The sequence below is a fragment of the Quercus suber genome, unplaced genomic scaffold (assembly GCF_002906115.3).
Source record: "Quercus suber isolate HL8 unplaced genomic scaffold, Cork oak 2.0 scaffold_214, whole genome shotgun sequence".
Taxonomy (NCBI): Eukaryota; Viridiplantae; Streptophyta; class Magnoliopsida; order Fagales; family Fagaceae; genus Quercus; species Quercus suber.
Genome location: NW_027069672.1, coordinates 556,760 through 580,879, shown reverse-complemented (window position 1 = coordinate 580,879; position 24,120 = coordinate 556,760). Strand labels below are relative to the sequence as shown.

The following is a 24,120-nucleotide window of genomic DNA, read 5'->3' as shown; positions in this document are numbered from 1 at the left end:
ATTCGGCGGCTTTTACATTCCATTGAACACAATGTTCTTATAGTGATATTTGTCTCCATATTATCACATTCTTGCCTTGCAACAACAATCTCTTAGCGATATCCATCCTTGACGTTCTCATAATGGCAATCATCTAGGTAACAATGTTATCACCGATATTCATGATACAATGATGCTATTACTAGTACTTGACCTTGAAGTTGTACTGGCCTTTGTCTTGGCAATTAAGCTGCACCAGCCACATCAAGAATCTTTGCAATGTAGCCACATCAAGAATCTTTGCAACGTAGCCATATCAAGAGTATTTACCATGAAGCCGCACTAGTATTTGTCCTTGTACTGAAGCCATATTAACACTTGCCTTCACAATGAAGTTGCATCCACGTTTTTCTTTGCATTGAAATTGTGTCACCACTTATCTTTGTCATGAAGCTGCACCAACACTTGCATTTGCATTGAAGCATCACCATTACTTTGTCTACTAAATTAATATTTGCACTTGCATTTGCTATGAAGTCTCAACATCATTTGCCTTTGTAATGAAGCCGCACCAGTACTCTTCTTTTACCATAAAGCTGCCTCGACACTTTATTTACATTGAAGCCACGCCAATATTCATCTTTTCCATGAAGCCACGTCAACACTTCATTTGCATCAAAGCTGTGTCAACATTCATCTTTGCCATGAAGCCATGACAACACTCCACATTATCTGTCACGCCCCAAACCCGAAAGGGTCCAAAGCATGAGAAATCAGGCCTTCGAGAGACTGTATGGATTTTTTTTTTCTTTCCATTTGATAAAGTAAATAAATATATTGATCTCTCCACAATACAAGTCAGAGCTCTATGACACATTTACAAGCAATACAAACTACACATCATGTGTCTCCAAATGTACTTAACAATTCAACGCTCCAAATAAAATAAACACAAAATCATGATCTTCTCTAAGGTACACAACCTCAACAAAAATCTAGGCCTACCCCACTCAAGGCTAACAAACCTTAAGAACTCAATCTCCAGTAGCATTAGGTATGGCCTCGATAAATTTAGAAAGTCGAGTCACCAACCAATCATAGCATAAATCTCTCAATTAGCATAATGCTCCAATCACCACCAATAAAACAAGCTCCATGCCCGAGGTATAGCAAATTTATCTGAAAAACTGTTAGAGAATGGGATGAGCCAAGACATAGTAAGTAACATAATTAATGGGAGTGGAGGAAATGTAAGTTTCATCTTTAATAATAATAATATGACAAGAATGATTTAATAATGAAACACAAAGTTTCTCAAAGTAAATACCTTAAAACTATATACTATAATCTGTGAGCGCCAACACTATAATTCCCAAAGCCATAATATCTAACATAAGGTAAATTATTACAAATATACCACACTACCACTTAGACCGGTCAGGGGATCCACCCATTCACAACTGGCATGATATTGTCCTCTCTGGTATGCAAACTCTTGGCCCCACGGACAGCAGTCTCACCTATACCCTCAAGGTTTTTCTCTCCCCCTATGGGCAGCAGAGAGAGCACATCAAATAGGACCTCTCTTGCATGTGGTCTCTTGGCCCCATGGACAACAGTCTCACCCACCCACAATCAAGGAATCCTCTTCCCTCCATGGACAGCAGGGAAGAACGCGTCATCCAAAGTGAAAGGGCACTGACCTAAACTTGATTCTGTTGTCACAAAGACCACGATAACCAAATCAGGTGATCACCGAAAAATCACACGTGGCATGGTGTTAAAACAACATAAACTCATAGGTTACATTACTTTGAAACACACAGTTCACATCCAGGTAGTTTCAAAAAACCTTAAATAATTTAACTTCTACAAAGTTTGTAAGGTATACACCATAAAATCCAAGATTTTCTTATCAAGATTAAATAAAAGATGCTCATTTTTCCATATGAATAATTCATGGATTTCCCCAAATGCAATACCAAATATGATGCTCTTTTCATATGTAATAATGTATAATAGGGTCACAACACAATACTTTTAAGAAAACATATATTCATATATAATTTTCCAAAATGTATACGACCCAAAAACAACATTTATAAAACACGATTATTTTCCAAAATCCCATTAAAAATCTACTTATCTCAGTAGTCCATTCCAAATTTACCTCAATCGGGCACCTCCTTCAACCAATCAAGTTACTAGTTCTATCACCAAGTACTTTAGAACCTAGAAACACAAGTATCAAGCCTATTAATAACAAGGCATACAACAAAATTATGCTATCAAATTTGTCTCCATAAATCTGAGAATACTCGCTCAAAAATCAAACCTAAGGCCCTAAAGCCTAGCTTGACCATCTCATAGTGCTGACACAACCAAAACATTTTAAATTCATTGCCGCAATAATGTGCATCAAAAGATAATATAGCATACTCATGAATCTCTTTGGCTACTAAATAATACATATATATATATATATAAGCTGAAGATAAGATCAACCAAGGTTTGGGATTAATTTCACAATATCTCAGCATTTTAGTCCTGCTTTCAGATTTAGTACATAGCAGGGCAGCTATTTTGTAAAAATTGTTTGGTCAATGAAAAGTTATCCGATTAATTCAAAACTTTAAGGGAACATTCCCCTATATGTATACAATGTACCACAGAAAATTCAGCCCAAAAAGATTTTTCTGTAATTTATTAAAAATCCCGCATTGCGGTTGACTCAAATCTATCATGACAGCTTTAGAAGATTGCTAAAGTAGTAAGACTAGCCCAAATTATTTGAGAGTTCACTCACATTATAACCACTAGAGTTTAAAGCATATTAAGAACAAGGAATCAAACCCAAAATCTCATATAAAAAATTATCAAACACTAGGTATGCAAAAAAAATAAAAGCACATGCTCACACTCTTAATTTCAGAAATTCAAAGTTAACACTCTTACAAAAATCAACCTCAAACTTCCACAAAATCAACTCATACGATTTGCTCAAGGAAACCCAAGTTTTTAACCATGAAGAAACCCGAATTGATCATCATTTGTAAAAGCCCTTAACCATTTAACAAATAAATCCACCAAATCAAAAACCCATGTACTCAATCACATGTATACCACTCATGTAGCTTAGATTAGAAGCAATCTTAGAAAAACTTGAAAATCGCATTGCGGTTGACTCAAATCTATCATGACAGCTTTAGAAGATTGCTAAAGTAGTAAGACTAGCCCAAATTATTTGAGAGTTCACTCACATTATAACCACTAGAGTTTAAAGCATATTAAGAACAAGGAATCAAACCCAAAATCTCATATAAAAAATTATCAAACACTAGGTATGCAAAAAAAATAAAAGCACATGCTCACACTCTTAATTTCAGAAATTCAAAGTTAACACTCTTACAAAAATCAACCTCAAACTTCCACAAAATCAACTCATACGATTTGCTCAAGGAAACCCAAGTTTTTAACCATGAAGAAACCCGAATTGATCATCATTTGTAAAAGCCCTTAACCATTTAACAAATAAATCCACCAAATCAAAAACCCATGTACTCAATCACATGTATACCACTCATGTAGCTTAGATTAGAAGCAATCTTAGAAAAACTTGAAAAGCTACCAAACAATTAAGAGTTTTACCTTTAAAGCTTTGAGAGAATGGAGCGTATGGGGTTTCTAATGGGGTTCTTTGGTGAAATCCACCAAAAGTGGTGGTGGATGGATGGTTTACTGGTGAAGGAGTGAGAGACATAAAGGGAGCTAGAGTGTTTATGTGTGTGGGCTTTGGTGGCTGAGTGAGATAGGAAAATAGAGAAATAGAGAGAAGGGGCATACGTATGGTGATGAGAGAAAGGGGCTGTGTTATTGGGAGCATTGTGGACCTCTTGTTCCAAAATATCTTGGGATCAAAATTACAACTTTGCCCTTAAAGTTTCTCCATATTTAAATTGGCTCATTCCAAAATTAACTAAATATTATCACATGCCCAAATATTCAAAACTTCTCCATAAAAATAGATAACCACACTGATTAAAAAAAAGTCCAATTTAGATATTATTCTCACTGGAAAAATTGCTTTAAAAAAAATATTTGGGGTGTTACTAGGGGTGGCCATTTGTGTTTGCGTGTCGGGTTTGTGTTGTGTCAACTCATGAGTATTTAACTATATAGGTTAACACTAACTTGACATGTTTACTAAACGGGTCAAGATTCCTCAGCCCTAACATGACCCATTTATTAAACGGGTCAGTCGCGTCGACCTGTTTATCAAATTTTATCAAAATGAAAAAAAAATTATGAAAAAACAAACAATTTTAATATAAAATTCAAAACTAACGAGTAACTGCCTCACAAATAATCATTCAAAACTAAAGCATATCCATATATCACAAATAATTAATCACAATATGTTAAAGAAAATAAATCACAACAACTAATAAGTTTTTATACCTAGAGTTTGAAGGGTATATTGGTAAAATGTCATTTAATTAAACGGGTCAGGCGGGTCAAATGGGTTTTATATATTCAACACTAACCCAACCCGTTTATTAAACGGGTCAGCCGTGTCAATCCGAATATGACACGAATCCGTGAAGCTTCAACCCATAACCTGCTAATTTCGTGTCGTGTCATGTTGGGTTCGCGGGTCGTGTCAAATTTTGCCACCCCTAGGTGTTACATTATCACTTGCACTCGCACTAAAGTTGCACCAATATTGGCCTTTATAATAAAGCTACATCAGCACCAATTTTCAGAGGCAACATAGTTCAGACATCGAGGGTATATAGCACTGTAGCCAGACATCAAGATTTCAGCAATGACAACAAGACATTGAAGATGCAAGTAAATACCAACAAAACCTTGAAGATGTGGGAAAAAATGATGTCAATACTTTGAAGATGCCAGAGCATGCTACCACGACTTTGAAGATGTTAGAACATGCTACCAAGACTTTGAAGACGTTAGAACATGCTACCAAGAATTTGACATTGCGCAAACATGCCCCTAAAGGAGAGATGATGCAACATCGACTACAAATATATGATCTATTATCATTCAGGAGGAAGTTGACGCCGTCCAAATTTCAATGACATGATGTGAAATGACACTACTCAAAAGGGAGATGATGTGGTCCAAATTTTAGAGCTATAAAGTGGCATAACCTAGAAGAAAGATGATGTAGCTTAGACTTGCAAGGTACAAGCAAATACACCCAGGAGATAAGTGATGCAAAGAATACTTCAAAAACATGGGAAAATGCCCATAGAAGATGGCCAACGCCATGCAAACTTCATTTCTTGCAAAAAAGGTTGAAGATTTTATTTTACTTCACAACCAAGAATTAACTTATGTTTATTATCATTTCAAGGAAAGTTAAGCAACGTCAACTCCTTACAGTCTTCATTTTTTACTAAAACGACCTTTAATCATCCTATTAAGCAGTTGACTATCCTTAAGCAATGCCTTGCCAACCAAAGGGACCTTAAAAGCTTATTGATGACCTTTGGAAAAAAACTCTTCAAGCTAGACTGGCAATCCTTCTTCTTTTCATGTGACTAAACTTAGTGAAAAGTACTAAGCTACCTACGTACCCTGGAGAGGGATCAAGTCATTACGTAGTTCAACAATTTTTTTTTTTTTGGATTTTTTTTATGATTTCTTTTTGGATAAAATTTTTTTTTTTGTTATTTATTTTTATTTTTTTTCACAAAAAGGAGGGCTCACATGTGTAATCCTCGCCCCACGCCCCACGGCATTTCATGGGTACCAATTGTGCAATAATGAGTATCACCACTAATCGATTTCAAGACCAGGCGTGCTAGAATTTGTGGACGACTAAATTTCTAGTTTGAAATAAATCAAACAAGTAAAATAGTTTCACAAATTCGAATTTGTATTGATGAATATGTGGTACAATTCTTTGAATTTACAAAAGAGTGATCCTTTGATTCAATCTCCTTGCAAGACTTATTGATTAGAATTGTGGTAATGTGATTTTGATTCGAACACAACATATCCTTCAATTTGGCTGATGAATGGATCGAAGATCTTTGAAATGGAATTAAAATGAATCTCTAGCTATGAGCTTGTTAGAAATTCTTTGTTCTTCACATTCTTCATGTGTTCTTCTTCTTTGAAGGTTTGTGGTGGAAGTTCTTCAGTGCTTTGGAGGGTTGAATTCGTAAAGTTTCATTGATTTATGGTTTGTTAAGATTTCTGGAGGCTTTTGAGCTTAATTCCAACAAACTTTGGGATCTAGGCAGATAGTTTGGATGATTCTACTTCGAATGTTCTTTGATTTTGAGGTTGAAATTCTTGAAGTTCTTGAAGGCTTTGAGGCTTGATTCTTGCAGAGCTTCTGTACTTCTGAGTGCTTCTGAATCTTCTCTGATGTTGCTTGTGCTCTGGATGTATTGGTGTGTAGAAATGCCTTAGAAAGGCTTCTATTTATAAGAGTTTGGAGGTGGGTGAGCGACACATGGCGAAGTTCGATTGGTGACATGTGTCACACTTTGATTAGAGGAGCTTTGAGACTTTTTCTCCAAGACACGTGGCATCTTTTGATTGGCCAAAACATTTTGGTTTTCAAGGTGACACATGTTAGCACCCGATTGGACTGCCTGTGTCATTGCTTACACGTTCCGAGCTGCTTATGTCATTACTTACACGCGTTGAGCTGCTTATGTCATCGCTTACACGCGCTGATGTGTCATTGGTTTTTGCATGCATTTTATGCCTCTATTTCAACGACACTTGGCAAATTTCTGTTGGTTTTTGAGTAGTGATAGCAAAACCTAGTAGCAATACATGGCACTTTGTAATTGGCTGTATTTTGTGGACTTGGTAATATGATGTCTCAACTTGTGATAGGTCGGGAATTTTCCCTCTCTACACCACTCAAACACAAAAACTACGAACCCCTCATTTCAATTGAAAACAAATTAGGTCCACAAAATTTTCCTATTTTCCCAAACACCTCAACATGACTAAAATTGGCCAAACTAAAATAAACCTAGGAGAAGTGCTAAAACATAGCATTTTTCTATTAAATTTTTAATAGAAAAAAGAATGTTGATTAGATCACATATTACACCATAAAAGTTTGAGATAATTTTGATTTTGTCCTTAGAGTTTCAAACCTTTGATATGTTCTCCTAAACATTACGTATCATTTGGGAAAAAGTCTTACCATCTATATCCACTAATGGAATGGGTCGAATGACTTGTAAGTGCCACATCATCACAAAACAACATGATATTAATGTATTAAAACTACATCACTTTTGTCCACTTCAGCAAAAATATATTTAGGGTAATATTTACTTTAAACCCTATAATTTAAGGCAATTCAAATTAAATCTTATAATTTTAAAAGGGGTATGGCTTACTTATAGTAAAAATTTAGCAAGATATCTCATTTTGTTTTAAATAGAAGCTGTCACATCACTCACTAATAAACCAACGGTAGAGATTAAAACTCAATGCCACCTCATTAAATTTTAAGCAAAAATTAACAGAGCCCACCCAAGACTAACGTTGCTTCTACTCACGTTAACTTCTTCTTCTTCTTTTTTTCTTCTTTTTTAATTTTTGACTCTTAAATTTTAAAACTCAGCACCAAAATAGAAAATTGGTAATAAGAAAAATGTGTTTTGCTGCCCAAGTTCTCCCTCTCTTTTTATTTATTTTACTTTTTTCCAGCATGCCAAATCAAATTTTAGAACTATTCAGTATAATCTTTAGAAAAAAGAGTGAAGAAGAAGAAGAAGAAATTTCTTTGCAAACTGTCAAGGTATCAGAGAAGGTATTTCCATCTTTACTTTTGATTTCTTATTCAATCCTATGTTTATGAGATGTCAAGATAATTAAAAAATTAAGTTTAGGCTACATATTATTAAATCTAAGGGTTTTTCTGTCATTGTCAATAAATTGAGGCAAATAATGTATAGATACACCAAAGTTTTGCTATCATTCATTCATTTATTTTCATTTTTAGTGGTAATTCACGTTTCTTGTACATTTTGATTTATATTCTAGGTTCTTTATTTAATGACATATTAATTTACTAAAGATTACACATTACATAGGATAAGCATTTAACTTCATCTATGCAAGTTAATGGGCCTAGTAGTTATAATCTGCTGCCATACACAGATCATTCAGTTCAAGTAACTTCAACTACGTTGTTTAATCTTTATTTCCCCTTCATTTTAGGTGACTTTGTTTTCATAAATTGTACACTATTATTGATCACTAATAAATATAGGATTTGTACATTCCTCATTTTTCAAGTGTTGGTGAACCTTGTAATCCTTCGTCATTATCTCAAGTACCATTGAATTAGAGTTTACTTTGAGTGCATAAATTAAGAATTATTTAAATTTTATTTGATAACAACTAGTTTTTATACTATAAGATTAATCATAATTTTTAACTATTATGTTTGTACTACATACAGGGAAAGAGTATTAGAAATGATCAAGAACAAAGTTCATTTGGAACTTTTGAGAATTTAGTAAATTTTTATGGTAAGAAAAGAAATGAAGAATTTTCAAGAGACTTATGTGGATTTTCTAATAGCTATTATTTGGCTAATAGTTGTAATGTGTCAAGCAGGAATGACAAATCTTCATATTCCTCTGCCATGTTCTAAGAATCCTAATGATCTTGAAGGGGATGATATTAGTTCATTGCTTACAAAGTCTACAACTAGTAGAATTGAAGCTTTTTCTACCTATCTTTTAATGGACGTAACAAATTCTTAATTTTGAATGATTGTAAATGACCACTATATTTAATTGTTGGAGCTAACAATTTATGCTACTTTTTGAAGCTCAAAGTTTGTAATTTGATATTTATGGTTTTTTTTTTTTGGGAGCTTGAAGATTGTAATTATGGAACTCATAGTTTATGCTATTTTATTAGAGCTCAAAGTATGTAATGGTCAAAGTTCTTTTTATCTTTAAAGCTACTTTGTACTTTTTTAGCAAACAATTTATGCAAATTAGAAGAATAGTATCTTTTTGATGGAAGAATTGAATGTTGATGTGTTATTGGCTTGGAGGAAGAATATATATATAAATATATATTAATCTATGTTGTTGATGTTATAAAATCTCTAATAGGTGCCTGGTGCAGTGATAGCTGCTTCATAACTGGTGCAGTGCTATAGCTGTTGCATAACTGGTGCAAGTGTTGTAGTTGCTGCAGTGCTATAACTATATCTTACCATTAAGACTGTTCCAAGAACTATTCTATCAAATGTTTTTGTTAAAGCTTTATTAACCTCAAATATTCTTGTACACCATAGCTGGATTAGTCCAGCAATTTTGTAATTTGCATCCTTTGTATCCTTGAACTATATTATCCATGAAGAGGCTTCTAACATTAATGACAAATTTTTATTGATCTAAAAAGTATATTGACAAAGAGGTAAATATATCTAACTGAACTTTTCACATAAGCGAATCCACTGTAGTTGCTAACAAAGCATTTTCATGAGATAAATTTGTCTTTTTTTCTTCTCCAAAGAAACTTAAAAGAAAAAAAATACAAAAATCAGATAACACAACAATTTGTTGCTTTAGTTTGCTAGTTGGCCCTAGCATGCAGCAAATACAATGCTTCCTTCATAGTTTATGCTAGTTGGCCCTGGCCCTATTTAAAATTATTTGGGAACTCTTCTCAAGCACTTGGCATGCCTTCTTTTTAAACCCAAAATAAAAACTAGGCGAAAAGCACATTTTAGTCCCTACATTTTCAGGCGATTTCCATTTTAGTCCCTACATTTTATTTTTACCGCTTTTAGTCCCTATTCTAAAAAACGGTTCCCATTTGGTCCCTGCCGTTACATCATAAACAGATATTGCTGACGTGGCAAACAGCAGAATTAAAAAATATTAAAAATATTTTATTTTATTTTAAAATAAAATAAAATTTTAGTTATCAATAATTTTAAAATAAAAATATTAAAATTTTTAATTAAAAATAATTGTTCAATTTTTAACTGGGTTGAACTTTTTTTATGGTTTTCCTCTTAAAATCAAATGGGTTATACCAACAAAAACTCAACCCAATTGAAAATCATAAACTTTTTGGGGTAAAAATTGTTTTGATGCTTTAAATTTTGTAAATCAACATTTAACACCATAGATTGTCAACATTATCCACCTAATATTTTCAGATGGTCACATACCAAATAATCCCTATCTCTTTCTTAACACCAAAATCAAAATTTATTATGATATATCATCTTATCTAAATAAAGTCAACTTTTTGTTCAAACAAATAATAAATTATCATTTTTTTTAATATTTTTATTCTTCAACCATGGTAATTTATTCTCTCCATGAACTAACTTGATGAGTTGATCCGCCTACACGTCTTGCTTTTACTGCTATGTCATGAGTTACTCCATGTATTGCTTGACGTAAAACAAATTGTGAATTTGTTTGTTTTTGTTGAATCTTTTTAATTTTTAGTTTGGTTAGTACTGATTCATAATTTTTTTAAAAAAAAAAATTCATTAAATTAATCTTGGTTTTGTTAGTATTAAATAAATTTTTTTAATTCATAATTTTTAATATTAAATAAATTTTTTTAATTCATATTTAAATACAAAACCCCCACTCAATAGTATATAAATTTGTTTATAATAAAGACAAAAGAAAATGTTAAAATTGATACCTTATTTCCAACATTGATAGAGAAAAAAGAGGCAAAAAGCCTTGTTGAGTAGAATAAAATAAGCTGGTGACATGTTTGTTTAAATAGAAGGGTTTTAGGGTATAAAAAATTACAATTTAACCCTTATCAATGCGGGACAGGGCAAGATGAGGTGAGTTGGGTCTAAAAGTCTAAACACATCCCCGCCCCACCCCATGGTGCAAGACTAAAATCTTGCCCCATCCCCACCCACTGCCTTTACAAGGCGGGAAAAATTTGCATGAGGCGAAGCGGAGAGAGGTGGGTCAAGCGAGGCAGGGCAGGGTGGGGCAAAATTGCCATCCGATACTTTTAATATATCCAATTGACCCTGTACCACAATTGGATGATACTTCCTTCACTTCGTGGCCACTATGATCTCCTACCAATTAGGGGGAGGGCGATGAAGCTCCTTGAAGTTAGGAGCAAAATACATTTAAAATATAGGGGCAAGTCCTGATATGGAACTTGATATAAACTTTGGTCTTGAAAAACATCTTTTCATTAGAGACAGAACTACGTTTGGACAAAGGGGGCAATACACCACCCCTCCCCCCCCCCACAATTTTTTAAAATTTGACTTTTGTATGCACATAAACAAATTTTTTAACATATGATCCCAAAATTTATACAACAAGCCCTTCCTAGTTCCCACGATTGGACGATACTTCCTTCACTTCGTGGCCACTATGATCTCCTACCAATTAGGGGGAGGGCGATGAAGCTCCTTGAAGTTAGGAGCAAAATTACATTCAAAATATAGGGGCAAGTCCTGATATGGAACTTGATATAAACTTTGGTCTTGAAAAACATCTTTTCATTAGAGACAGAACTACGTTTGGACAAGGGGGGCAATACACCCCCCCCCCCCAATTTTTTTAAAATTTGACTTTTGTATGCACATAAACAAATTTTTTAACATATGATCCCAAAATTTATATAATTGCCCCCCCCCCTCCCCTAAAATATTTACAAATTGATCCATGAAACCCAAATAGGANGGCGAAAAGCACATTTTAGTCCCTACATTTTCAGGCGATTTCTATTTTAGTCCCTACATTTTATTTTTACCGCTTTTAGTCCCTATCCTGAAAAACGGTTCCCATTTGGTCCCTGCCGTTACATCATAAACAGATATTGCTGACGTGGCAAACGGCAGAATTAAAAAATATTAAAAATATTTTATTTTATTTTAAAATAAAATAAAATTTTAGTTATCAATAATTTTAAAATAAAAATATTAAAAATTTTAATTAAAAATAATTGTTCTTCTTCCCTAAGAACATGGTTGCCCAGAAAAAGAAATTTTTCTGCTTATCATCATCTTCATCCTCCACCTCCCCATCCTCCTCTTCGTCCTTATCATCATCTCTCAATCTCACTCTCTCAAAAGCTTCGATACCCACAAATTGGCAAGGCCTCCCTCTATCTTTCTCTGTTTTCTCCGCCCAGATCTCTCTTCCTTGATCACCGCCACTCAACACCACCGCCTATCCAGGCGGTGCTTCCCTCGTTTCTCACTACCAAACCCCACCGCCCTCTCTCTCCTTCATTTGAACATTCCCAGATCTCGCTTCTCTCTCTGTTTTCTTTCTCTCGCTTCAATCTATCTCCCTTTATCTTTCTCTGTTTTCTCGCCCAGATCTCTCTTCCTTGATCACCGCCACTCAACACCACCGCCTATCCAAGTGTGCTTCCCTGTTTCTCACTACGAAACCCCACCGCCCTCTCTCTCCTTCATCTGAAAATTCCCAGATCTCGCTTCTCTCTCTGTTTTCTTTCTCTCGCTTCGATCTATCCCTAGATCTCCCTCAAATCTCTAGTTCAACCAAAGCCAAACCCCACGAGCACCACCACCATCCACGACAGGCACCACGACACCAAAGCCAAACCCAAGACATCTCGGTTTACTTTGTTGGGTTTGCTTTGTTGCTATTTGTGTTTTGAATCTTTGAAGGTCCTTTGTGTTTGTAGTGAGATAGTGAAAAATTGGCTGAGTAATTGTTGAAATCTTTGTGAAATAATCGGTTTTCATCTAACCTTGAGACACACATGGATGTGGTTTGTGAAAGAATTGGTTTTCATCTGAGTGAAAGAATCTTTAAAGGTCTTTGTGTTTGATTTTTGTGGAAGAACATATACAAATCTTGGAATAGAAATTCCTTGAATTTTCACTGTTCTTAGTTATTCATTCTCCCTATTTAGTATTTTATTTTTTCATTTTTTTTCGTTTGCATTTTGTGTTCTTCTGATCTGGGTTTCTTTTTCTGGTGGAAATGAATGTGGGAGTTGTTGGGAAAGAGAGGTCGAGGGTGAACACTTGGCACAATGTGTTGATCACTATGCAGAAGAAGACCAAGGCATCGGTGGCGGAGCGTGAAGGGAAATGAGTTTTGTATATGTTTTTGCTTGTTTGGATGCCGAGAAAATAAAATAAAAGAGAAGAAATATTTTCTGGGCAACCATGTTCTTGGGGGGGAAGAACATGAATAACAATTATTTTTAATTAAATTTTTTAATATTTTTATTTTAAAATTATTGATAACTAAAATTTTATTTTATTTTAAAATAAAATAAAATATTTTTAATATTTTTTAATTCTGCCGTTTGCCACGTCAGCAATATCTGTTTATGATGTAACGGCAGGGACCAAATGGGAACCGTTTTTCAGGATAGGGATTAAAAGCGGTAAAAATAAAATGAGGGATAAAATGGAAATCGTCTGAAAATATAGGGACTAAAATGTGTTTTTCGCCTAAAAACTATCCAAGCACGCCTACTCATTACAAACAATTAAGGTAGTCATCATGAAAAACTACAAAATTACAAGACTATCCCATGTTTTGGTTCTCAATTTCCAGTACATCACAATGTCATAAATTTGATATTTCAGAAGGTATCAAACTGTATATACATTCCATGTTCTGGTTTCTCCATCTATTGGTGGAGATTAGTATAAAATTTTGAACAAAATAAAGTCTGTGCTATGAAGATAATATCGTTGAAGAATCAGATACCTACGCCAGTAGCATTCTTTGTTTCATTGATGTGCTGCGAAGAGGATGATGCTGCTGTGTTGTGAAGAGACGCATTGGTTAAAATTTAAACGTTAACGTTCATAGTAGCAGGGAACTTAGAAGCAACGTTAGTCTTGGACCCCCCTCCCCTAAAATATTTACAAATTGATCCATGAAACCTAAATAGGAAAAAAAAAATCATAACCTAAACTTTGCCCAGTTTTCCCAAAAAAAAAAAAAAAAAATTCAAACAAACCAAAAAAACCAATCAAAAAAGTCACAAATTTAGATGACAAGAATACCCTTTAGGCAATATAGTATATCAGACTCTTCCTTTTCTAATCTGACATTTGTTCTTTGAAATCTTTCATCAGTCCCCTCTCTTTGCTCTATCTAATATTTGTTGTGTGAGCCTGTGAGGTAGATCCTGTGCCAATTTTTAATTTTTATGCGGAAGAAAGCACTCTACATCTTTCTATTTTTTGTAGATCACTACTTTAGTCTAGAAAATTCTTAGGTAGTCCCGGAGTATAGTGAAATGGTGCTCCCTACTCTCACATTCATGGTGGACTTCACCATGAATTTAATGAATGGACCCCACCATGAATATGAGAGGAGGGAGCACCATTCTCCATGCTCCGGAAATACCTGAGAATTATTCCTCTAGTCCATGCTTTCTCCCCTCTCTTGAATGCTAGTAACTGATAGTGTGTGAACTGTGAACTTCTGGCTATCCTTTTCATAAATAAAATAAAATAAAATAAAATAGTTGTGTTGGGTTGTGGGAATGCTGAACTTTTGATTGCCTAAATGGGTAGAGGGGGTTGTGGCACGTCTCTGCTATAGTGCTAGATGAGTATATATCAATATGTGTCAAATTTAGGTTCAAAAGATAAGTAAGAAATGATAAAAGGAGTACTCATTTCACTCTTTATTTAATTAATTTTGAGATACTTCATTATTATTTTCCTATCTTATAAATTTATTGTTCCAAAAATTAAACCCAAACCAAACCAAATAAACATTGATTTTCTCATTATTTACAAGTCAAGAAATTATTTGAAGGTTACATAGATGTAAAATATATCCTTATAATTTATATAATTTTTATATGATTCGAAGATAATGAAAAAGTCAACTACAATATTTGATTTTTTGAAGAATACAAATAAATTAAAAGTCATTACTAATATCCTATTTTCTGAAAATCATTGAACAACATTTTGAGAAATTGCTATTGAGTTCATTGCAGCATGATCATATATCTATCCATAAATATGGAATTAAGATGTTAATGGACGTTTTGAAATTCAACGAACTTATATTCAGCTTGGTCCCCCCCACCCCTAACTTTGAATCCTAGTTCTGTCCCTACTTTTCATGGCTGTGGATTGATTGGAGGAGGTTACATACTTACATCAATGGGAGTTTTTGGATTTCTTGTTTGGAGGTTTGCTTCTAATTTTAGATTGGGATTGTCTTTCGGAAAAGTGAGAGAATTTAAAGGATTTTTTTTTTCCAAATATCAAAAGTGCTCTCTCTCTCTCTCTCTCTCTCTCTCTCTCTCTCTCTCTCTCTCTCTATATATATATATATATTCCTGATCCTAACTGGCTTTCTCATATGTTTGAATATGGCTTTATCAGGTTCTTAAAGTTAACAAGCCATCATCAAGCCAGCCAGCTTCCACAAATAATTCAGGACGCTATTAAAAGATTTTCTAGTCCTTTTGTGTCTATCAGATGCTGGAGCACTTTGCCAAAATGGGAAAGAAATAATTGGATGAATGTCCAGCCTTCAAAGCATCTTATTCTCATAAATGGACATACTCACCAAGGACAATGGTTTGAAGGAAATTCTCATTTGTCCTTTAATAATCCTTATGCTCTAGCCGAATGTTGGAATGATTATTTCAATAACCAAATTATTGAGGTGGCTTAGAGTCTATGGAAGAATTATCATTTCATAGGAAGTACTGATAGAATTTCTATTTTTGGTCCCAGGCCATATGTTGATGCTATTGCTCGGTTGCGAATAACCAATCACTGTAATCCAAGGAGCCTACTCATCCCGGGAAAAAGACCAGTGTTTGAACCAATATTATATTGCGGATTCTGTAATAGATATGCTATTTACCATGACCATCCATGCAACTCTCCACAAGGCCCTTTTGATCCATTTGATGGATACCCATCCGATGCTTCTTCTACTGATTAATTTTATGACATTATTGCTCTCACTGATAAAAGTTATTTTCTTGCTACTCTCATTATCAAGAACTGTTTGAGTCAAGATTCTACTGACCCCTTGCAGTTTATTAATGATTGCTTCTCTATTTGTTTGGCCTGCACAATAGCTAAAAATGTTACAACATTCAAGTATTCCTGCAGAGAAATCACTGTTTTTTCCCATGCGTCTGCGGCAATTCACTGTATATTCCCATGCGCCTGTGAAAAGCCACATGTGTACCACATGCCATGCTCCTTCCGACAAGGTCTACTCCCTTAAATCTTCACAATATTCTTGGAGGACTCTTTATGTACCTTTTTGGACTAAAGTTTCAAGTGCTCCAAGACTAGTTTGGACTAGAGTCTAAAGTGTTTCAAAGCTATTTTCTGCATGATTTGGACAAGCAAAGGACAAGCATGTTACGGAAGTTTGGAAGACAATAATGAGAATTTCACTATTCACCTGTCACTGTTCATGGATTACTGTTCACAGGTTACTATTCACTTTTTACTGTTCATGACACTGTTCATTCCGAATTTTGCCTATTTAAGGGAGGCTGTCCCTTAAGTTAGACTCAGAAGTTTTTTGTTAAGAATTCTTTCTAGAGAAAGTTTTCTTTCCTAGAAGCCTTCTTTGAGAGAGTTCTTTGTTATCTACCTTGTTCACCTTATATTCACTACAACTACTACCTTGTTCCTACAAACCTTGTAACTAGGACTAGTTCAAGCTTTGTAACTGTTGATCTGTTTTAAGATCTTGTATTCACTACTACTACTATAAGTGTTTAACTCTACTTTCAATAAAGAAGTATTTTCAGTTAACTTTATGTTCATTATACTACTTGTTGCTACCGCCACCTTGGACGGATTACCGCCATACCAGACGGTTCTAAATTGCTTTTATTTACTTTGAATTATTTTGTTATACTGCTTGGCTGGTTCTACCGCCTTATTATTGCTTATTATTGCTTTCATCTATTTTGCTTACACCACTTTCAACATATATATTACTGTGCTAACACCAATTCTGACAAAATTGATGCCTCCAAAATTATTTACCATAGTGTTTACATTGTCAATGTTATAACTGAAGAAAAATGGGGTCCTTCCCCCAGTATTACCAGAACAATGTCCTCTTCTCCCATCCCCTATTCCTACTTTGATTACATCAATGCTTGGTCAAGATTTATGCTTCACCAGAATGAAGACATGTCTCATTCCTGGTTTGTTAACTTTAATAAAAATTTCACTGGATATATATATATATATATATTTTTTTTTTGGTATTATTCTAGTAGCTTTGATTTTTAAAACTAAGTACTTATCCTTAAGATGACTGTTGCCCTACCTCTGTGCCTCTGGAAAGAAAGTCATTCTTTCTTTTGATAAATTCTAATTCTTTCCTTACAAGTTACAATTATAGAAGAAATTCCTTAATAAAAAAAAAAAACAAAAAAAGCTTACCGTTGGTTCATGGTTGGAAGAAATTCTTTCCTTTAAGAATTGATATTTGATTCTTCATATATCCTTTTAAGAACTAATATTTGATTCCTCATATATTTCCAAATTGATATTTGATTCATGCTTACCGTTTGAACAATAAAAAAGTCAATTCTTTTGTGTGTGTGTGTGTGTGTTCAAGTATCCAATCTATAAATACCTATAACATTTCTCTCATTTTACTCACAAAAAATCTCTCAAATTCTAACTCTCCCTAGACTATTCTTAATTTTTCATCTCTTATTATTTTTGCCCTCTTATAATTATATACTCTATAGAATAATAATTTTATAATAGTACCTTTTTAAGAGGTATGTCTTAGTACTTTTTTTTTAATAGAATCTTTTTAGTAGATTTAATTGTTCAATTGGATAGTTTGTAATAATATATAATTATAATTTTTTTTCGTTAAATTTTTATAACCCTATTGAAGACCCGTTAAAAATGCCCATGGGTAGCCCATTAAACCCACCTCACTAGCCAAGCCCGCTAAAGCCCAAATGGGCATTGCCCATAGGTAGGGCCATGGGCTAGGGTTTTTCCATCCAGCCCGACCCGACCCAGCCCATTGACTAGTCAACAACCCATTAAGCCCAGCCCATTAGACCCATGGGCAAAAAAAAAAGGGGCTGGGCCAGCTCGACCCGACCCATTGACGAGGTCTATGGTACAAGGATATCTCTATTGGTAATAATTTGGGGACTTTTTTTTATTGGGGATTTAGGCGGTTGCCTATCTGGACTAATTGTAAACTAGTAGCATCAAAATAACAAAAATGAATCATACATGAGAAATTAATGATTGTAATTTATATTTTTGCCTAAAATAAAAAGTGAAGGTACTACTAAAATTATATGAGTTATAAAAGGTATTTGTTTTTGTTTGTTTGTTTTTTTTTTTTTGGTGAATGAAAATGTGGAATTCTGCAAGTCATTTTCCTCTGTAATCGGTTAAACTTTGCGCTAGCCAACTCCAACACTAATGTGTCCAAAGGTAAGTTAGATAAAGTGCTTGGTCGCTAGACTCAGGAACACTAAAAGGTATCTGTTGTGGACCTTTTTTTTTTTTTTTATTTCTTTTTATTTTAGAAGAAGCATAGGCTCTTTTTTTATTATTTGATGATGCCGAAAAAACCACCAGTGAGCCACACGGTCCTCGCACACTCGAAACAGCACCTGCACAACACAAAAGCTGAAGGCCTTAAGAGGAGTACCGGTATGGTACCGGCCAAATACCCTCCGAAGGTCAAGTTAGAACTTCTCACAACTCTAAAGTGCTAGAGCGGGGTCAATTATGCGTACCTTGGCTTGTGAGGGTATTGGAGTTTTTATAGTAGTAGAGGGTGGACCTCTCTTCCTTGGAGTAGAAGTCTTTTCCTTATAGGAATCCTTATGAGCGTAGATTACGGAATCCTTTCCTCACTATCTATTGTTGCTAATAGTCAAAATATTATTATTATTATTTTTATTATATGTTATGAATCTTTTTATTAGAGGTTGTTATATATTGTATTTGAAAAATGTACATTTTACTCCAATCAGGCATGCTTGCACTTTGCATTTGGGTTTCAAAAGGCCTTGTGTGCTTGACGCATTTACCAACACTTAGATTCTCCTACCTTATCGATCCTAAATATGCTGATTTGAGAGCCGAGGATGCAAGTTCGTAGCTTTCTGTGGAATAGTAGGTAACCTCAAATCAGCTTACGTACTACTGTAGGCTTCTTACATACTGTTAATTTGTGTGAGAACAAATACAGGAGTTATATTCAAGTGTGAGCAACCTTTGTCAAAATTGTTTCTCCATCCAGTAGCATGATAAAATAATGGAGGGTTATTATGCTTAGTTCAAAAGCAAATATTAGTAGCTTATTGTCTGCTAGCCCATCAGCCTCATAGATATTAGAGCCATGCAACAACAGAGGGATTCTAATGCATACATGGATGAAGTGGCACCTGGTGATGAATGGCAAGAAGTGTCANGAGCGTAGATTACGGAATCCTTTCCTTATAGGACTCTAATATTGAACGTGGAAAGCAAGTCATCTTTTTATCATTCATGCGTGGTGATCAAGTCAAGAATACATTGGAGCCGTCAGCTTTAGAGCCGTCAGCTTTGCCTACTCCCTCATTAGGGTCATCAGCTTCGCCTACTGCCTCGTCAGGGTCGTCAGCTTTGCCTATGACCTCATTAAGGTCGTCAGCTTTAGGGTCGTCAGGTTTGCCTACGACCTCGTTAGGGTCGTCAGCTTTAGGGTCGTCAGCTTTAAGGTCGTCAGTTTTGCCTACGACCTCGTTAGGGTCGTCAGCTTTAAGGTCGTCAGCTTACTGCCTTCAGCTTGCCCTTCAGCTTACTGCCTTCAGCTTACTATCTTCAGCTTACTACCTTCAACCTTTCAGCTTACTACCTTCAGCTTACTACCTTCAGCTTACCCTTCAGATTACTATCTTCAGCTTACTACCTTCAGCTTACTACCTTCAGCTTACTACCTTCAGCTTACCCTTCAGCTTACTACATTCAGCTTACTATCTTTAGCTTGCATAATAGAGCTGACGGGTCTTTGGAGATCAACTTTTATTTTTTAAAATTCCCCTTATCAGTTGCCCCCCACTCCATAACCTCGTTAGCTTTAGTTGCCGGGTTATGGAGTTAACATCGTCAGAAAGGTCACTTATGTGTGACGCCTCGAGCAGCCTTTATTAAATGCTTGAGCATGTGGCGCGAATTGATCGGTTCTGTTTTCGGATGAGCCTCTACAGTCAACACCCGTGGGCGACACTATTTTTGAGGAAGGTGACGATCTTACCAAGTTCGTGGCAGACCTAAAAGATGATAGCGTCGTCCTTTCCCAGCCTGTTATGGATTTGTTCACGAATCCATCCATTTGTGGATAATGGCATTAGCTTGCTTTTACTTGATGGACTCGTCTACTTGTGGGACAAGTCATACATTCAACCACTTTGTGGATAAGTTCATTCATTTTTGAGGGGTCGTCCGCTTTGTGGACTTAGGCTCATCTACTTCGTAGACTTGGTAATATGCCTGTCCACTTTGTGAACTTAGGCTGATTTGCTTTGTAGACTTTGGTCAAGTTTGTGGATTTATATTAAACTCGTCTACTTTGTAGACTTGGCAATAGGCCCGTCCACTTTGTGGACTTACGCTCGTCTACTTTGTAGACTTGGTAATAAATTTGTCCACTTTGTGGACTTAGCAATAGACTCAATGATAAGCTTGTCCACTTTGTGGACTTAATAATTTTTCATTCTCTTAGTTTGAGGTCGTCCACTTTGGACTCATCAATGTCGTCCACCTTGTGGATTTAATAGGGTCGTCCACTTTGTGGACTTATTGAGGTGACTAAGTGTTGGTACCTCATCACCATTTTGGTCGTCCACTTGTAGTCGACTTAGTATGGTGATCATCTACCCATAGACGACTTCGGTCATACGTCTACCCGTAGTGACTTAACGTAATGACTATTCACCCGTAGGCAACTTTGACCACGTGTCTACCCGTAGGTTGCTTAGCGTAGCGACCGTCTACCCATAGGTGACTTAGCGTAGTGACCGTCTACCCGTAGGTGACTTAGCGTAGTGACTGTCCACCCATAGGCGACTTTGGCCATGCGTCTACCCGTAGGTGACTTAGCATAGTGACCGTCTACCCGTAGGTGACTTAGCGTAGTGACCGTCCACCCGTAGGCGACTTTTTGGCCATGCGTCTACCCGTAGGTGACTTAACATAGTGACCGTCCACCCGTAGGTGACTTTTGGCCATAAGTCTACCCGTAGGTGACTTAGCATAGTGACCGTCTACCCGTAGGTGACTTAGCGTAGTGACCGTCCACCCGTAGGTGACTTTTTGGCCATGCGTCTACCCGTAGGTGACTTAACATAGTGACCGTCCACCCGTAGGCGACTTTGGCCATGTCTAAATAAACTCCTCTTATTATAATAAACCATGCATTCATAGAAAAAGTAGTTCTTAAAACGAAAACCTGCCCTTTGGGCTTTGTAGCAAAAACTAAAGTAAATAGAAAAACTAAGTATAACTAAAATTCACTAAGGTAAACTAGAAATAAGGGGTGCCGCTCTTCATGCCATCCTTTTTACTGGTAGTACTTCCGTAGGTGCTTGGTGTTCCATGGGTGGTGTAGCTTCTGTCCGTCTAGCATCTCCAGTTCTCGCCATCTTCTGCCCTCTGTCCTGTCGCGTATCCTCCTGTCTTTCTCTCTTCTCTCGAGTCAGAAGCGCGTCTTCAGCATTCATGTACTTGGTGGCCCTGTAGAGTACTTCCGACATGGTCTTGGGGTCATTTTTGTATAGTGAGAACAAAAACTTACCCTTTCGCAACCCATTTGTGAAGGCTGCTACAAGTATTTTGTGGTCGGCTTCGTCGATCGATAGCGCTTCCTTATTGAAGCGTGTTATGTAGGATCTCAGCGTCTCGTCCTCTCGTTGCTTGATACTCATCAAGCATGCCGTGGACTTCTTATACCTGTGTCCCCAATAAAGTGTGTAGTGAACTGAGCGCTTAGCTCCTTGAAAGTGCTGATGGAGTTCGGCGTCAGTCGGTTGAACCATACCCTTGCGGGCCCTTTAGCGTTGTAGGGAAGGCCCTACACATGATTTCGTTCGCTACCCTTGAAGGTGCATCAAGGTCTTGAAGGTCTCTAGGTGATCCAGAGGGTCCTTCACTCCGTCGTAACTGTCTATATGCGGCATGCGAAATTTATGTGGTAGGGGAAGGAATTGACAGCTGCAGTGAACGGCGAGTCGGTGCGATTTACCAGATCGTCAAGGTCGCTAGATACTCGTCCTTTGAGGGCATTCATCATGACCTCCATTTGTTCCTTTATTGCCTGTATCTCCATGGCAATGTGTGGTTGAGTTGCATCCATGAAGGATGGCATGCTTAGATTTTGACGCTCCGGTCTACTAGGAGCATTACTGCCTTCCAGCCTTTCTCGTTCTCTTCTATCGGCACTGGTGCCTTCTTGGTCCTGCTCTTGAGTGCCGTGACCTGCATTTTCTGGCATAACTGTTCCTCCAGATCGTTGTTTTGCTTAGTGAGGCGTTCCACGGTTGCAATGAGAGTTGCACCTGTCTCTCGAGTGCAATTGGGCGTGGTTCGTCTCCTTGAACGTTGTTAGTGGTCGCCATCGAGCGAGTAAGTACCATGCAACTCTTTGTCCGGGAAGCGATAATATGGCTTACAAGTTGTAAAAATCTTCCCACAGACGGCGCCAACTGATGATGCCAAAAAACCACCAGTGAGCCACACGGTCCTCGCACACTCGAAACAGCACCTGCACAACACAAAAGCTGAAGGCCTTAAGAGGAGTACCGGTATGGTACCGGCCAAATACCCTCCGAAGGTCAAGTTAGAACTTCTCACAACTCTAAAGTGCTAGAGCGGGGTCAATTATGCGTACCTTGGCTTGTGAGGGTATTGGAGTTTTTATAGTAGTAGAGGGTGGACCTCTCTTCCTTGGAGTAGAAGTCTTTTCCTTATAGGAATCCTTATGAGCGTAGATTACGGAATCCTTTCCTTATAGGACTCTAATATTGAACGTGGAAAGCAAGTCATCTTTTTATCATTCATGCGTGGTGATCAAGTCAAGAATACATTGGAGCCGTCAGCTTTAGAGCCGTCAGCTTTGCCTACTCCCTCATTAGGGTCATCAGCTTCGCCTACTGCCTCGTTAGGGTCGTCAGCTTTGCCTACGACCTCGTTAAGGTCGTCAGCTTTAGGGTCGTCAGCTTTGCCTACGACCTCGTTAGGGTCGTCAGCTTTAGGGTCGTCAGCTTTAAGGTCGTCAGCTTTGCCTACGACCTCGTTAGGGTCGTCAGCTTTAAGGTCGTCAGCTTACTGCCTTCAGCTTGCCCTTCAGCTTACTGCCTTCAGCTTACTATCTTCAGCTTACTACCTTCAACCCTTCAGCTTACTACCTTCAGCTTACTACCTTCAGCTTACCCTTCAGATTACTATCTTCAGCTTACTACCTTCAGCTTACTACCTTCAGCTTACCTTCAGCTTACTACCTTCAGCTTACTATCTTCAGCTTGCATAATAGAGCTGACGGGTCTTTGGAGATCAACTTTTATTTTTAAAAATTCCCTTTATCATTATTAATTTTTAAGATTAATAATTTGCATTCATCATAATTTGAGTTTACTGAATTCTTTAATCACAAAATATTTAGGAGTATGGTAGCATTTTAGATGGCACATGGATGCATAAGGTGTCATGGAATGGCCGAGTATGCTAGGAAAGCTTGGGTGGCCAGTTACACTTAATTAAATTTAACGTGTGCAAAAAGTAGTTAGCTCCTAAAAATGTGGGAGTTACTTAGAGTGCATGTGCTTGAATTGTAGTATGCGAATAATGTGTAACTATAGGCCTAGAATTAAGCTATTATATATTTGACATGGGATAAATGAGGCTAGCTAAAATCTGAGAATTTGGTAGGCGGATGATGGTATCATCATGCCCATAACCAACTTCTAGCATATAAATAGCCATGCACATGCTGCTAATCTCATTCTTGTTGATAATAAACTTCAAATTTCTCTAGAATTTGCATTGGAATTTATTTACTTTCATCAGAGTGTAAGAATGTTGCTTGTTTTTTTTCCCCCCTTCATAACCTTGTCAAATCTCAAATTTGGCTTGTGAGG

At 36.5% G+C, this 24,120-nt stretch overlaps 1 protein-coding gene and 1 long non-coding RNA gene across 2 annotated transcripts; both read right to left on the bottom strand.

Annotated features, from left to right (window-relative positions):
• Positions 1 to 794: 794 nt before the first annotated feature.
• On the bottom strand, positions 795 to 3,832 carry LOC112025924 (uncharacterized). Its single transcript, XR_010631389.1, has 3 exons — positions 3,628 to 3,832; positions 2,150 to 2,211; positions 795 to 1,158 (listed from the first exon to the last, which is right to left on the bottom strand). It is a non-coding gene; the product is annotated as an uncharacterized LOC112025924 (long non-coding RNA).
• Positions 3,833 to 21,534: 17,702 nt separating this feature from the next.
• On the bottom strand, positions 21,535 to 21,912 carry LOC136070141 (uncharacterized). Its single transcript, XM_065779583.1, has one exon. The coding sequence runs from the start codon at positions 21,910 to 21,912 to the stop codon at positions 21,535 to 21,537; it is 378 nt and encodes a 125-aa protein (XP_065635655.1).
• Positions 21,913 to 24,120: the final 2,208 nt, after the last annotated feature.